The 16642-nt window shown below is 41.7% G+C and overlaps 2 protein-coding genes across 2 annotated transcripts; both read right to left on the bottom strand.

The window, feature by feature from the left end:
* Positions 1-5452: 5452 nt before the first annotated feature.
* Positions 5453-6758, bottom strand: LOC147606043 (uncharacterized). The gene has a single exon (XM_086792658.1). The coding sequence runs from the start codon at positions 6612-6614 to the stop codon at positions 5661-5663; it is 954 nt and encodes a 317-aa protein (XP_086648784.1). The 5' UTR covers positions 6615-6758; the 3' UTR covers positions 5453-5660.
* Positions 6759-8647: 1889 nt separating this feature from the next.
* LOC147606042 (uncharacterized) lies at positions 8648-9953 on the bottom strand. Its single transcript, XM_086792656.1, has one exon. The coding sequence runs from the start codon at positions 9807-9809 to the stop codon at positions 8856-8858; it is 954 nt and encodes a 317-aa protein (XP_086648782.1). The 5' UTR covers positions 9810-9953; the 3' UTR covers positions 8648-8855.
* Between the last annotated feature and the right edge of the window lie 6689 nt (positions 9954-16642).

Here is a 16642-nt window from a genome sequence, read left to right as displayed (position 1 = left end):
TTTCAAAAGCCTGCAAGTATGGCAATATATGATCGTTACTATTAAGATTTTCTCAAATACAAGTTGATAATTTATCATTTCAACAGTAGGTGTAATCTCCAAAAAAAGACCTTACTTGAATAGTTCAGTGACACTTGTATTAGACCATCCAAAAATTGACTGTAAATTTAGCATCGTAAGAGATGCACGCAATACAGATATGTTGGCACCATTGTATAATGGAAGGCGTGCAAGTTTACGCATGGCCTCTTCCTCTGGTTCATAATTTGACCGTTGAGAATGTCGTGGTTGATGATCTTCATGTTCATGCTCCTCGAAGAGAGCTTCTTGTTGCTCGATGAAGGCATCCAACATTTCTTCCATTGGACCTTCTTCCATTTCCTGACCTTCTTCCATTCCCTCGGGTGCTGTTAATTGAGCTTCATCTGTCACTCCCTCCTGCGATATCCTCATCCTTTGTTGGGGACGAGAATTCACAGGCGCAATGTTATCAAGATGCAGCTGCACACTTGCTTGGTTGTACGATTGAAACCGTAAATTTTGCAAGCGCTCCATTGGAAATATGCCAGCGTCATGAACATGCTCGTTGCAAATCCTTCGTTTTCGAAAGATTTGGTACTTACATCGCATGCATGGACACGCTATTCTCTCTTCAAGATTGAGAGGCTCCATCTAGCAGGATAACATGTATATGCAGCTCATTAAACACAAATCAGCTTATCTCCTCTCCATACAAAATTAAATAGAATTTGAACAAGGATGGAGAGAGAAGCTATCTCTATTCATAAATAGCTGTTTATAAAGGTCTTATGCAATAATCTAAATGCATAGTATAAGTATAAGCTTGCATAATAAGGCTGCAAGACTTATGCATAAGCTCTATGCATAAGCCTTATGCATAAGTCTTATGCATAAGCCATATGCATAAGCTCTATGCATAAGCCATATGCATAAGTCTTATGCACACGCTCTATGCATAAGTCTTATGCATAAGCCATATGCACACGCTCTATGCACAAGTCTTATGCATAAGCCATAAGCTCTATGCATAAACCCTAAACCCTCATTCAAGATGCCTTGCATCCATATTACCTTCCATGTCCTCATCACCAATGATCATTTCTTGCACAACATCCCCACCCTTGCTGCGTGGTCTTCCCTTCGGCATAGTGAAGAAATGCAAGATGTTGGTAGAATGCCCAAATGATGTCGGAATTGGACAAAAGAAGGTTCTATGGGTAGGTAATGGTGTCTACTATCCTCCCAAATGAACACAGTAAGAATTAGGTGTGGGCAAGTACTCTCTGTTTTAGGGTTTGTGCAGGACAGCTGAAAGTAGTAATTTGGCTCTAAAACGCAAAATATATGTCGGAATTAGGATTTTGACGGCTCTATAGAAAGCTAACAGAAGATAGAACCTACCCCTAAAAGCATTTTGATTCAGTCAAAGTGGAAGTATATTCTGTTTGACTTTGACCAGAAAGTCAACATGACTTCTTTGACCGAGATTGTGATATCCGATTAAGGGGTTCTATGGCTCATTTGAAAACTCTCAAGGAGTAGAATAGAGTCGTGTAATCACTCGGACCTAATCCCAAAAACCCTAGGACTGAATTAGGGTTTTGTAAAATCCCAGAAATTCCCAAAATTCGGTCCCAAAGCTCAATCCGGCTACAAATGATTGGTGTTTCTCCCCTTGGTAGTTGTGAATAACTCTTCAAGTGTAACAAAGGGGTAAATCTCCAATCAATAAGCTTGTTTGGCTCCCTTGTTGGAAAAATTCCGCCAGAGTCTCCTTTGTAATTGGAACCAAATCTCAAATGAAAATGCAACTTCTCAAATCACAATGCAATACTCAGTGCGATCCCACAATGTCATGAAAGATCATATGCACTCTTTGTCCATCAAAGCATTTGCAATATCCACACAATATGACGGAAAAGGGGCCCCATTGCCCAAATGCATCCACAAAGTCGATGGTGAGGATTGTTGAGGACGCGCGTTGAAGCTTGCCGATCTCCCGGCCAAGCTCTTCTCACCCCTTCACCGAGTTTTCCTCCAAGGTGAAGGTTGAGGCCATTTCTTCACACCGGTGTACCTAATCCCCCTTTGTACCGCTTTACCAAGCAATCACGGGCACAAAGAGTTCAAGCCATTCTCCCCTTGGCCTCTCCAACCAATGCCAAGGTACCCTCACACATTGCTAGATTCTATAGAAACTTGAAGTGGTAGCAATGGTGAGTGTAGGTACAAAATGATGTGGATAATATCAAATGATAGAACAAGTTTGTTGGCTTACAAGTATTGAGCATGACTCATGCCCTTTTACAATTTAGAACTCATCAATAAAGCATGGACTCATGCCTCAATCCATCATCCAAAAGCTCCAACACAAACCAACAATTCACAATGCCCTCACCATGGCATTTGCATAAGCATTTGTTAACCACAATCAAGGCATTTGCAATTGCATTCCAACAATCCCTTTCACATAACACCACTATTTTTAAAAATGATCACTCAATGATGACTTGATACTTTCAATGTACTAAAATTGTGCATAATTATACTTGTCATGGTAATTTTTCTTCTCATGTTTTGTAAAAGTACAGGTAATGTTTTTTTCATATTTAAGGAAAATTAAAAAAAGTGTAAATGGAATAGTCTATATTAGAGTTTTTATAGGTTTTGCATATTATTACTCACAACTTCCTTGTATATAGATAATACAAGAATTAAAATGGTTGTGTAAATATGACCAATAAAGAAAGGAACTAGTGAGCTGTCATTTTCTAATTTGAGTGTCTAAACAAAATCTGAATTTGGTTGATAATTAGGAATGATTCTCATGGATTTCTTTGTTTATGAACATCACCTCTTTGCTCTTATTTTTATTTATGCTCAATCATATATTTTAAAAGTTTTTCCATTGATCACTTTATGTAGGGAAGTTCAAGCACAACGGATCCTCATGATAAGTAGTTGATTGTGAAGTTCCATTTCAGTCATTGCATATGCGTAAGTATTGGGCTCCACTTTAGATGCTTTTTAATTATTCTACATGGGGTTTTGGAAACTTTCTTAGACTTTTGATTTTGAGACTTTCTTAAACATGACTAGTAAAGAAAGGAACTAGTGAATTGTCATTTTCTAATTTGAGTGTCTAAACAAAACCTGAATTTGGTTGATATTTAGGAATGATTCTCATGGCTTTCTTTGTTTATGAACATCACCTCTTTGGCCTTATTTTTATTTACTCTCAATCATATATTTAAAAGGTTTTCCATTGATCACTTTATGTAGGTAAGTTCAAGAACAACACATCCTCATGATAAGTAGTTGATTATGAAGTTCCATTTCATTCATTGCATATGTATAAGGATTGGGCTCCACTTTAGATGATTTTTTATTGTTTTACACCACTTTTTAGAAACATTCTTAGACTTTTGATTTTGAGAGATTGTAAGTCTGTATACAATAATAAAATTTGACAAGAAGGGTACTAGTGCAATGTTACATGTGCTTCTTCATATATAATCGCAAGAGGTTTACTCCAATCAAAAGCAACACGTGTATAAAGTGAGAGACAAAATAACCGGTGGTGTAAAACCCTCTCAAAAAATTCGCAAACACTTGGTTAAATGGTTGCCTTTGATCCCCTATTTACCTTTATGAGCTATGAGATACATAAAAGTTTCTTACACTTCTTTGTTACTAAAGATCGACATCTTTTATAATTACTAAACCTAGTAAAGGAAAAGTTGATCTAAGGAGTCAGTTAAATTTATACATTGATCTTGGAATGAGGTGAAGAAAAATGAAAAAGACTACATAAATCTACCAGGGGGGTGAGATAAAAATGAAGTGGGTATCTCCATGGTTTCTTTTTAACGAGCATCACGCCTGTTTTGGAGCATTTTGGCCATAAAATACTTACAAATTTTTTAAAATGCCCGTAAAAAATTACATTGAAATACAAAAAACCTTGCTACATTTTACCAACCTCGTCAATTTTAAAGGGTAAGGGTGCTCGTCAAAAATTCAATCGTGGGTGTCCCATTTGTATTGTTCTTTCTAGAAGTTGTAGTAGTGAAGCTTTTTTAAAGAAAAGAAATGTGTCTCCTGAGTCCGTACATCAAAGGGGCTCCACATTTTAGGGTTGTCAGATCAGCTCATGAGAACCGTCCGCCCCCAACGTTTAGCACCATCAGATCGACCATTGAAAGGTACCTACAAGACTTTGAAACGATGAGTGTGGGATGAAGCCTCTTTTTTTCTTTAGAAAAGATTGACCTACCATTTCATATGGGATGAAAAATCCCTTTACATATTTTCTCAACGGGCCTTAGTGACTATCATATTGACCATGCTCTCGTTTATTAAAGGTAGGTTGCCTTTGAAGTCATATGTATGACTTTTTCTTGTTTAATCTTAAGAAAGAGACGTAGGATGTGAACTCTCGAGCACTTTAGGAGAGGGTTCAACTTGATTCTTACAGTAAGAAGGGTGCAATTTGAATCACTCGACATGATTTTTGGGTTGGGGGGTTTGTCGAGGTGATGCTCTGCTGGTGTGTGTGTGTGTGTGTTTTGAAGGTCTTGTAAGGCCGGGCTTGGTTTTTTATTACATGATGTTCAATTCCTCAACATGCAAATGCTAAAAAATGCTTGGAAAACTATGTGGGGCTCTATTCTCCTCGACCTATGTAGGGAGCTTGCCTTTTCTCCTCAACATAATACGGAGAGAGAGAGAGAGAGAGAGAGAGAGAGAGAGAGAACACCTTGCCTTTTCTCCTCTCCTCTATGGACAGAGAGATAACCTTCCCTTTTCTTCTCTCCTCTCCTCCCTTCTCCTAGAGGGAGAGAACCTTGCCTCTCCTCTACTCTCCTCTCTGGAGGGAGAGAGAACCTTGCCTATTGTCGTCGACCTCGTATGGAGAGGGATATCTCAAGCATTTCTAACCCTATTACTCCTCTAACAATCCCCCAACCTTGACGGTGTTGCGCTTAGACAAGGGGAGGATAATTTTCAGGGAAGAGCGATCTAGGAGGACCCCTTCACTGAGAATTGTACATTCAAGCCATCAACGCCATGCACTCATAGAATGTAGCTTGAAAGAAAGTGCATTTTAAAACCTTGAGTAGGCCACAAGAGGTTAGATAGCTACATGGATGAACATGGAGCTACCCAAATAATCAATAGCCTTCACAAACCTCCAAGATCATGGAAATGAATCATACATGCATCTCTGTAACCATATTACATCTTGGCACAACATATGGTTGAGTAGCCACTTTCACAGTTTCATTGCATCATCTCATTTTGGAAAAAGTATTTGAGATTTTTATGAAATGGCAACCCTTGAACACCATTACATGCTCGTGTAGCTACCAAATACCATTCACAGTATAACAATATAGCATAGATTGCAAATGCATGCCAAAATCTATGCGCTAGGATACAAGTATCCTGGGTTACTTCCACAACAGAAACTCTGGCATGCATGGGGAAGATTGAATTTATTTACTCACACAACTTGCAGACCTATCCTTCTTCTGAGTTTGAACTAGCTCATTAGGGTCTCTTTTTTCAACATTTACACATTTTCCAAGCACATCAACAGCATGAGCTTCTTTGTAGTGTAGAGATGGCCCTTTCGTTTATTGAATATCTAGAAAACAACAAGATCTGTAGAAACCATGAACAACAAAGTCCAGTATACCAACACCCAGTGTTCCAAAAAGGAGCATGACAAACCCTAGAGTTTGCAATTTGTATACCCAATGGTCGAAATATAGTATCCGGTTTGCTAATGCGTGGGGTCCGCGAGAAGATAGCAAGACAATGTGGAAGAGGAAAATCGAGATTGCCATGTACTGGTAGAGAATTTCCATGCTCAAGTCCATGTAAGTTTTCTTTATGTTGTGGAACTCAGGGGATCCAATGTAAGGCCATAGAGAAAGCATGACAAGGCTAACGCAAACTGCAGCCCATCCAAATGCCACAAGCTTATTGGATGTATAACCAATATGATCAACCTTACCACCATCTTGTTCTTGTGTGGGGTATGGATACGGCTCCACATAGACCTTGCTAGCAACCCAATTAGAAACCATAACCCTGAACAACCCTAAGATTGCCAAGGGTTTAGTGATGGTGGCCAAAGACCCGTGGGTTCGTGATGAGATTGTGAATTGAACTGCCATTATCCCTTGGTAAGTTGCAATAATGCTTAGAAGACCTTGCGAGCTCACAATACCAGAAATCTCAAGCCTTCTGATGCAGAAATTCTCGATGTTTTCTCCTATGATATAAGGGATAGGGGGCCTGAAAGGGTAGGCTTCAGAATTTATTAAAGCAAGCTGCCTTTCACCCCAAGTTTTGGCCATGAAACGGTAGGCTATCATGGAGTAGTAGCGCCAGCAGAGATTCACAGGGTTGAAGTACCTTACCAGCCATGAGATTTTGGCAGCAAAACTGCTTGCTGCGAGTACAGTGTCCACCTCTCCCGCCAAGATGTAGGCTGCAAAAGCTGCGAAAAAGGATCGGAATGCACCCTCCAGCAGAAGCAAATCGCTTGGCTTCTGGCACAAATTGTCGGAAGACTCCGACATTCTAAGCTTCTGATGGGTTGTGCAAAAAAAAAAAACACTCCAAGATCAATTTGTGCTCTGATGGGTGGGTTGTGCAGCAAGCGGTAATGCTAGACCAATTATTATTATTATTATTAGGCAAAATAGGCTTCCCGTAAAAAAAATCCTGATGATCAGGGAAAATGGATGGAGTACAGCGCACGCAAAAGAAAACATCATCTTTTTCAACCAATCAAAATAAGTCCAAAACTCCAGTTGAAAGTGTATAAAGTGAGAGACAAAATAACCGGTGGTGTAAAACCCTCTCAAAAAATTCGCAAACACTTGGTTAAATGGTTGCCTTTGATCCCCTATTTACCTTTATGAGCTATGAGATACATAAAAGTTTCTTACACTTCTTTGTTACTAAAGATCGACATCTTTTATAATTACTAAACCTAGTAAAGGAAAAGTTGATCTAAGGAGTCAGTTAAATTTATACATTGATCTTGGAATGAGGTGAAGAAAAATGAAAAAGACTACATAAATCTACCAGGGGGTGAGATAAAAATGAAGTGGGTATCTCCATGGTTTCTTTTTAACGAGCATCACGCCTGTTTTGGAGCACTTTGGCCATAAAATACTTACAAATTTTTTAAAATGCCCGTAAAAAATTACATTGAAATACAAAAAACCTTGCTACATTTTACCAACCTCGTCAATTTTAAAGGGTAAGGGTGCTCGTCAAAAAATCAATCGTGGGTGTCCCATTTGTATTGTTCTTTCTAGAAGTTGTAGTAGTGAAGCTTTTTTAAAGAAAAGAAATGTGTCTCCTGAGTCCGTACATCAAAGGGGCTCCACATTTTAGGGTTGTCAGATCAGCTCATGAGAACCGTCCGCCCCCAACATTTAGCACCATCAGATCGACCATTGAAAGGTACCTACAAGACTTTGAAACGATGAGTGTGGGATGAAGCCTCTTTTTTTCTTTAGAAAAGATTGACCTACCATTTCATATTCTTGTTTAATCTTAAGAAAGAGAAGTAGGATGTGAACTCTCGAGCAATTTAGGAGAGGGTTCAACTTGATTCTTACAGTAAGAAGGGTGCAATTTGAATCACTCGACATGATTTTTGGGTTGGGGGGTTTGTCGAGGTGATGCTCTGCTGGTGTGTGTGTGTGTGTGTTTTGAAGGTCTTGTAAGGCCGGGCTTGGTTTTTTATTACATGATGCTCAATTCCTCAACATGCAAATGCTAAAAAATGCTTGGAAAACTATGTGGGGCTCTATTCTCCTCGACCTATGTAGGGAGCTTGCCTTTTCTCCTCAACATAATACGGAGAGAGAGAGAGAGAGAGAGAGAGAGAGAGAGAGAGAGAGAGAGAGAGAGAGAGAGAGAACACCTTGCCTTTTCTCCTCTCCTCTATGGACAGAGAGATAACCTTCCCTTTTCTTCTCTCCTCTCCTCCCTTCTCCTAGAGGGAGAGAACCTTGCCTCTCCTCTACTCTCCTCTCTGGAGGGAGAGAGAACCTTGCCTATTGTCGTCGACCTCGTATGGAGAGGGATATCTCAAGCATTTCTAACCCTATTACTCCTCTAACAATCCCCCAACCTTGACGGTGTTGCGCTTAGACAAGGGGAGGATAATTTTCAGGGAAGAGCGATCTAGGAGGACCCCTTCACTGAGAATTGTACATTCAAGCCATCAACGCCATGCACTCATAGAATGTAGCTTGAAAGAAAGTGCATTTTAAAACCTTGAGTAGGCCACAAGAGGTTAGATAGCTACATGGATGAACATGGAGCTACCCAAATAATCAATAGCCTTCACAAACCTCCAAGATCATGGAAATGAATCATACATGCATCTCTGTAACCATATTACATCTTGGCACAACATATGGTTGAGTAGCCACTTTCACAGTTTCATTGCATCATCTCATTTTGGAAAAAGTATTTGAGATTTTTATGAAATGGCAACCCTTGAACACCATTACATGCTCGTGTAGCTACCAAATACCATTCACAGTATAACAATATAGCATAGATTGCAAATGCATGCCAAAATCTATGCGCTAGGATACAAGTATCCTGGGTTACTTCCACAACAGAAACTCTGGCATGCATGGGGAAGATTGAATTTATTTACTCACACAACTTGCAGACCTATCCTTCTTCTGAGTTTGAACTAGCTCATTAGGGTCTCTTTTTTCAACATTTACACATTTTCCAAGCACATCAACAGCATGAGCTTCTTTGTAGTGTAGAGATGGCCCTTTCGTTTATTGAATATCTAGAAAACAACAAGATCTGTAGAAACCATGAACAACAAAGTCCAGTATACCAACACCCAGTGTTCCAAAAAGGAGCATGACAAACCCTAGAGTTTGCAATTTGTATACCCAATGGTCGAAATATAGTATCCGGTTTGCTAATGCGTGGGGTCCGCGAGAAGATAGCAAGACAATGTGGAAGAGGAAAATCGAGATTGCCATGTACTGGTAGAGAATTTCCATGCTCAAGTCCATGTAAGTTTTCTTTATGTTGTGGAACTCAGGGGATCCAATGTAAGGCCATAGAGAAAGCATGACAAGGCTAACGCAAACTGCAGCCCATCCAAATGCCACAAGCTTATTGGATGTATAACCAATATGATCAACCTTACCACCATCTTGTTCTTGTGTGGGGTATGGATACGGCTCCACATAGACCTTGCTAGCAACCCAATTAGAAACCATAACCCTGAACAACCCTAAGATTGCCAAGGGTTTAGTGATGGTGGCCAAAGACCCGTGGGTTCGTGATGAGATTGTGAATTGAACTGCCATTATCCCTTGGTAAGTTGCAATAATGCTTAGAAGACCTTGCGAGCTCACAATACCAGAAATCTCAAGCCTTCTGATGCAGAAATTCTCGATGTTTTCTCCTATGATATAAGGGATAGGGGGCCTGAAAGGGTAGGCTTCAGAATTTATTAAAGCAAGCTGCCTTTCACCCCAAGTTTTGGCCATGAAACGGTAGGCTATCATGGAGTAGTAGCGCCAGCAGAGATTCACAGGGTTGAAGTACCTTACCAGCCATGAGATTTTGGCAGCAAAACTGCTTGCTGCGAGTACAGTGTCCACCTCTCCCGCCAAGATGTAGGCTGCAAAAGCTGCGAAAAAGGATCGGAATGCACCCTCCAGCAGAAGCAAATCGCTTGGCTTCTGGCACAAATTGTCGGAAGACTCCGACATTCTAAGCTTCTGATGGGTTGTGCAAAAAAAAAAAACACTCCAAGATCAATTTGTGCTCTGATGGGTGGGTTGTGCAGCAAGCGGTAATGCTAGACCAATTATTATTATTATTATTAGGCAAAATAGGCTTCCCGTAAAAAAAATCCTGATGATCAGGGAAAATGGATGGAGTACAGCGCACGCAAAAGAAAACATCATCTTTTTCAACCAATCAAAATAAGGATAACTCTTTAAGTCCAAAACTCCAGTTGAAAAAATCATTCCTTAAAATAAAATAAGACTTGTATTGCACCCGCGCGTTGCTCCGGCGGCCGACCAAGGTTCCAGAAAAGAACTATTCCCTCTCTACAACCATCTCTCTCTCTCTCACACACACACACACACACATGCCCTCTCCCTCTCTCTGTCACGTACACACACTCTCAAATATTGAAACTCTCTCTCTTTCTCTCTCTCACATGCACACACATATACACACCTGCTCTCTCTCTCTCTCTCTCTCTCTCACATGCACACACATACACACACACACACACATGCACACACTCCCTCTCTCTTCTTACACTCTCCCACACATAGAAGCTCTCTCTCTCTCTCTCTCTCTCTCTCTCTCTTTCAATCTCTCTCTCTCTCTCTCTCACTCTCTCTCTCTCTCTCTCTCACGCACACATACACATATGTAAATATATAGTATATACAATATTATGTTTTAGATACATAAACCTATACATAGATACATATACTTATACATATATACATGTATTTAAAAATATAAATACAAACATCGACATAATTTAATTAATTTTGATTAAATTTTAATGTGCGGAGATGGGTGATAAGTTGTGGTCACTTTTAAATATATAGATAGATATATCATACACACATCTAAACACACACACACACACACACAAACATATATATATATATACATATATATATATATATATACATATGTATGTATGTATATATATATATATACATATGTATGTATGTATATATAAATGTAAATAAAAACACACACACACACATATACATATATGTTTTCTATTTAATTTATATTTTATTAAAAGATACTTTTTATTCTCTATCTCTCGCTCTCTTTCTCTCTCTTTTCACCCTCCCTCATTACATCTCTCTCTCTCTCTCTCTCTCTCTCTCTCTCTCTCTCTCTCTCGTACATTCTACACATAGATGCAGATGTACGCACATGCATGCATATACTCTCTCTCTCTCTCTCTCTCTCTCACACACACACACACACACACACATGTATACACCGCACATATACTCTCTCTCTCTCTCTCTCTCTCTCTCTCTCTCTCTCTCTCTCTCACACACACACACACACACACACATGTATACACCGCACATACACTAATCTAAACGCACACTCTCTCCTCCCACACAAACTATCTCCTACATAGAAATTATCTGTCGTCTCTCTCTCTCTCTCTCTCTTTCTCTCTCTCTCTCTCACACACACACACACACACACACACATGTACACACCACACATACACTAATGAAAACACACACTATCTCCTCCCACACAAACTATCTCCTACATAGAAATTCTCAGCTTCTCTCTCTCTCTCTCATGCACACACACACACACACTCTCTCTCTCTCTCTCTGTCTTCACGTGTTCACATGCACATCTATCCCTTTACATCTCATTCTCACATTCACATCCACATCCACTTACATCGTATCACATCTCATCACACACTCTTTCACATAGAAACTCTCTCTCTCTCTCTCTCTCTCTCTCTCTTACACACACACACACACACTTAAATAGATTTACACACATATATATAATTTTAATTAATTAAATTTAGATTAAATTTTAATGGTAGGGATGAGTGGTGAGGTGTGCTCACTCTCAAATAAATGCATCTTACATGTAATCTCTCTCTCTCTCTCTCTCTCTCTCTCTCACACACACACACACACATGCACATGCACATGCACATGCATACTATTTATATATAAAGATACTTTTTATTCTCTATCTCTCACTCTCTTTCTCTCTCTTTTCACCCTCCCTCATTACATCTCTCTCTCTCTCTCTCTCTCTCTCTCTCTCTCTCTCTCTCTCTCTCTCTCTCTCTCTCTCTCTCTCTCTCTCTCCAGGTCTGCCCCATCTTAGTCTTTCTCTCTCTCGCACATTCTACACATAGATGCAGATGTACGCACATGCATGCATATACTCTCTCTCTCTCTCTCTCTCTCTCTCTCTGTTAACCCATGGTGGCGGACATTGAGACGTACTATGTTTTACGTCATTAATTTAAATATTCTGAGTCATGGGCCGGGCTTGTCGGCACCATATGTTAAGGATAAAGGGATTGGGTGATCGCCGATGAGAGGCGCACCTTAAATATCAGCAGGGTAAGGGTTAGGATCGGCCGGCCATGTATGGGCACCCAAGTGTGAATGGCCAAGTCACCTATAAGAGTCAAATGTAACCCTAAAATCCTCATTCTCATGTGTTGTGAATACAAGAGTGCTCTTGCCTTATCTCCTTGGTTTCCTTCTCCTACGTGTGTGTGTGTGTGTGTGTGTGTGAGAGAGAGAGAGAGAGAGAGAGCGATCGAGCGCACTGTGTAGCGACACGGCGGCGGCGACGAGGCGGTAGAGCGGCGCGACGGCGGCTCCTCCTTCACGGCTGCGACGCGGGAATCCTTCAAGGCGGCAGTTAAGCGGTGAGTGACACACCTTTTGCATTCTGTTTTGAGCTTGCCTTCCTGGTTGTATGCTTGCAGCCAGTCGTGGCTCGCATACGGTGTTTGGCAAGTCCCCAGCTACGACCTGTGCGGCAAAAGCGCACATTTTTGGCGCCGCTTCCGGGGAGTTGCCCTGCACCAAGCTCCAGTTTGCAGCTCGGCTGCTGCGTGAAGTTTAATCTACACTGTAGGAAAGCGACTGTGTGTTTGCTGTTGAGGTGTTTCTGTGGTTTGCAATCTCTGTTTCTGCAATTTGTCTTCTGCATTTCTGTTTCTTTTGTTATTTTTTTGCTCCGCGTGTGGACGCACGATCGGTTATCTGGTTTTCTACATGTGAGGGGGATTTCTGAATCCCCAGATCTATGCTGTGTGCGCGAACTGCGCCGCGGCCAAGGCTAGAAACCCTAGAAAACTTATCTTAAAAAAACAAGAAATAAAAATTTAAAAAAAAAATTAGAAAAAATAAAAAATAAAAAATTAAATTTTATTTTTAAAGAAAGAACCAAACATGTGGAGAGGAAAGATTTTCTAATTGGAGAAAAAAATTTTGAAAAGAAAGAACCCCAATTGACCCACGACCCACGACCCCGGTCTCGGTCTCGGTCTTTTGATATATATATATAGGAGAGTGAGCCTCCATAGCTTTCTTTCAAGTTAGCTTATGGGAAGTCGTGCCCTATATGTAGCCCACTCCCCAAGGAGTAAAGTGAGCATGTGGGATAAAGCCCTCACCCTTTCCTCCACAAGCAAATAGGCTTTTGCCCCTTCCCCCTAAGGGAAACGAACTGTTTTGAGAGGACTACAGGAGCTCTAGATAGGCGAACACGATGCTGTAAAGCACACTAGGACCCTTTGAATGATACGCTCGTTTCGAGTTATCACACGCCCTAGTCCAAGTTCGACCGTGAGTAAGGGGGTCAAAAACGAGTTAAAAATAATCTAAAAACAAGTAAAAACGGGGTGCGAAACACCTAAGAAACCACTTGTGTGAGTTTCAAGGGTAGTTGCCAATGCACATAGGGTACCCACGTCACATGCATCTACGTTCTGGTCGGGTACTAGAGCCTGAGCCACTAGAAAGCGTTTCAGTTTACGCAGGCTCACACCATCCCTCCACGTTGGCATCTTGGCCTTCGGTTGGAACCCAAGGGAGTGCAACCCAAGATCCACGAATAGTGGATAGTGACTCGTCTTCCGACTCAGAAGTCATGGAAGGACACCCTACCAAGAACCCTGAGGAGACAAGCCAAAACATGCCAGTGTGGGCCCCACAACCTGGATCTAGCATGTTTAGTCGTCTAATAGAGACCTTTAGTAGAGCTACACGCTCTGAGCATGCGACAAGCGAAGTAAATGAAGAAGGAGGGGTAGTAGATTCACCATTCACATCTTATGTAGACCCTACCCTCCCAAAGAGTGTCCATGTGGATATTCTACCCACTTCGTTTAATGAGGGCCCTACTGAGCTACCACATTCCGATGCTCTTCCTAAAGTAGAGGTCCCTAGAAGCCAACCCATAAGAAGTAACATTGCGTCCACTTCAAGAGAACCGTTTGGCATACCAAGTCTGGATGGGATATTTCTCAATGAAAATTGGGAATATGATCTACACACAGAGACTCTAACGGACCTATACACGGGTTACACATACCATGTGGGTTGGTTAGAAGTCCTACGATCTACATCTAGCACCACTAATCTAGAAGAGCAACAACAAATGATATGTGAGGTTATTCATAGAATTATCCAATTTGAGAGGCAAAATAGGAGAGTGAACCTAGTTTCCACTGGCCCTATGAGATTTTTAGATACGGGCAAGGCCAAACAACCAACCCTATCACAATTGGAGACTCCCTCGGTGAGTCCCATAGACCCTTCGTATGTTGTTTCGCCTGGAGTCTCAATGCAGGTTGAGCCTACGAGCAGTAACTTTAGTTTTCCAACCTTGGCTCAACTTTCCATTAAGGAATCCACAATGCCTACCCCAATGATGAGCATAGCGGAAAATGCACCTGTTACTGCTATAGTTAGTACGACACTGCTACCTAGTGGAACAGTACCTACAACAGTGCGTGCCAGTGCCTATCAACCATATGTACCTATCGCTACTCATGCTCATGTAGCTCCTACGCCTCTTAGTATGCCAATGGCGTATGCTCCACGACCACCTTATCACAACCCTTATCCAGGAGGAGCTAGGCCTAGCCACATATCATATCCTACATCATTTGCCAACATACTCAAACCAACGCCAACTCCTATCAGCCAGGCTATCCCAAAAGTGCCTCCACCAGCTATGCCTGCTCACCTAGGTGATCTCGCAGCGTTTGCTCAGACGATCGGACGATCTATTGCGAAAAACATGCGGGGTATGCCTGAGAGAGAACCTAGAAGCAAGGCAATACAAGTGGCTAAGCTCACTCAAAACTTCAGTGGTAACGAGGATGTTAGGAAGCACATTGAAGTCTTTGAACACGTGTGTGATTCCTTGGAAGAGCACAATGAGCTGCATAAGTATAAAGCCTTAGGCTTAACCTTGAGTGGGAAGGCCGGAGATTGGTATCGAACCTTAAGGGTTGAAGAGCGCACTCACTACCCCACTCTCAAGAGATTGTTCTTGAAAGAATACATACGTGAGGGTGTGCTTTGGGGAGTAGCATCTCAACTCCAAAAAGCTGAACGTGAGGAAGGGGAGTCAGTGAGAGACTTTATAAGTCGATTGAAGCATCTAAATTCTCGCTGCACTCCCGATGAACACTTCAATAACAACCAACTCCTCGATAGATTCATCCGAGGATTGCGCCACGAGGACATTTACAATGGCCTAGTCATTAGAGGTCTTACAACATGGGAAGCAGTCACTGCCAATGCAATCCAGTTAGAAGACAACTTGATGATTGTTTGCAGGTAAAAAGGTGTCTTCGGAAACAAAATCCGTTAGTTCGCAAGTATATGGGCACGAGCCAATGACGGTGAAACCTATTGCCAAGGAGCCCAAGATATCGGAAATGTCTGTGACCGACCTTACTAAGGCTCTCCAAGAATACTTTAGGGGTAATCGAGCTCCTCAGAATAGCCATATGTACCCAAGAAGAGAGCAACAATGGTGTTCGGTGTGCTTAGGACCACATAGCACGAGTGAATGTCCCACATTCAGAGTCAAATTCAATGGAAATTGCAATGCATGTGGTAAGTACGGCCATCAATCTAAGGATTGCCTAGTACTTAAGCGAATGTTGGCAAATCAGGCACCACTAGCCTGGTCAAACACACCTCAAGTACCCGTGCTAATGCCTGCACAACCTGTCGAGCAACCGTCTCACAGCACATAGTTCCAAGGAATCCGAATGTAGTCCAGTCTGTGCCGTTACCACCGCCAGTGCTAGGACCACAACCTCCACATCCAAGGATTACTCCTATAAACCAGATGGGTTGTGAGTCACATAGTGCGTGTGGGGATTATGAAGAGGAGATAGACCCCACTGCTCCATATGGGATTGATACGTTTGAAATGATTCCCCAGTACTACATGGAAGATCATTTCGGGCAAGTCAAGCCTGTATATCAAGTGGCTGCTCTCGCCACAAGAGGGCAAAACCTTAATACCTTGGCGAGGAGACCACCTCTTCAACGCTACGATTGTGGTGGACCGCATCGTGTAGCGGAGTGCCCTAATAGGCTACAAAAGATCGCTACTCAGATGCAAGCAAATCAAGGGAGCACATCGGGAATGCCGGTACTTACATGTAATCGTTGTGGCATAGATCATTTGATTGCTCAATGTTCACATAATTCTAATGCACCCAAGATTACGCCATTGAATTTGGTTGAGGTCACCAACCAGGCACGAGGAACCACACCCGTTGTACCCGCGAATGTAGTTACACGGTCAATGCTTCAAAATCAAAACTACATTCTTGAAGAGAGGGATACTGCATCAATCGCTCAGGCAAAGAAAAAGAAAACACGGCGGAAGAGATCGCTTAATGCCATGAGCTCCAAGCCCAGTTCAAAGACCAACATAGGGACAGGAGACGACCCCGTGTATATGAATGATCCTGAAGATGATTCTGATTCAATAGAAACCATGGGGACCAAAGCCA

The sequence above is a fragment of the Cibotium barometz genome, chromosome 58 (genome assembly GCF_041138505.1).
Source record: "Cibotium barometz isolate CiBa-2024 chromosome 58, ASM4113850v1, whole genome shotgun sequence".
In the NCBI taxonomy this organism is placed as follows: Eukaryota; Viridiplantae; Streptophyta; class Polypodiopsida; order Cyatheales; family Cibotiaceae; genus Cibotium; species Cibotium barometz.
The sequence above is the reverse complement of the archived record's forward strand: the minus strand, read 5'-3'. Positions and strand labels throughout refer to the sequence as shown.

Excerpts from the sequence above, each read along its gene's own strand:
- LOC147606042 (XM_086792656.1), bottom strand. The coding sequence starts at position 9,809 with ATGTCGGAGTCTTCCGACAATTTGTGCCAGAAGCCAAGCGATTTGCTT.
- LOC147606043 (XM_086792658.1), bottom strand. The coding sequence starts at position 6,614 with ATGTCGGAGTCTTCCGACAATTTGTGCCAGAAGCCAAGCGATTTGCTT.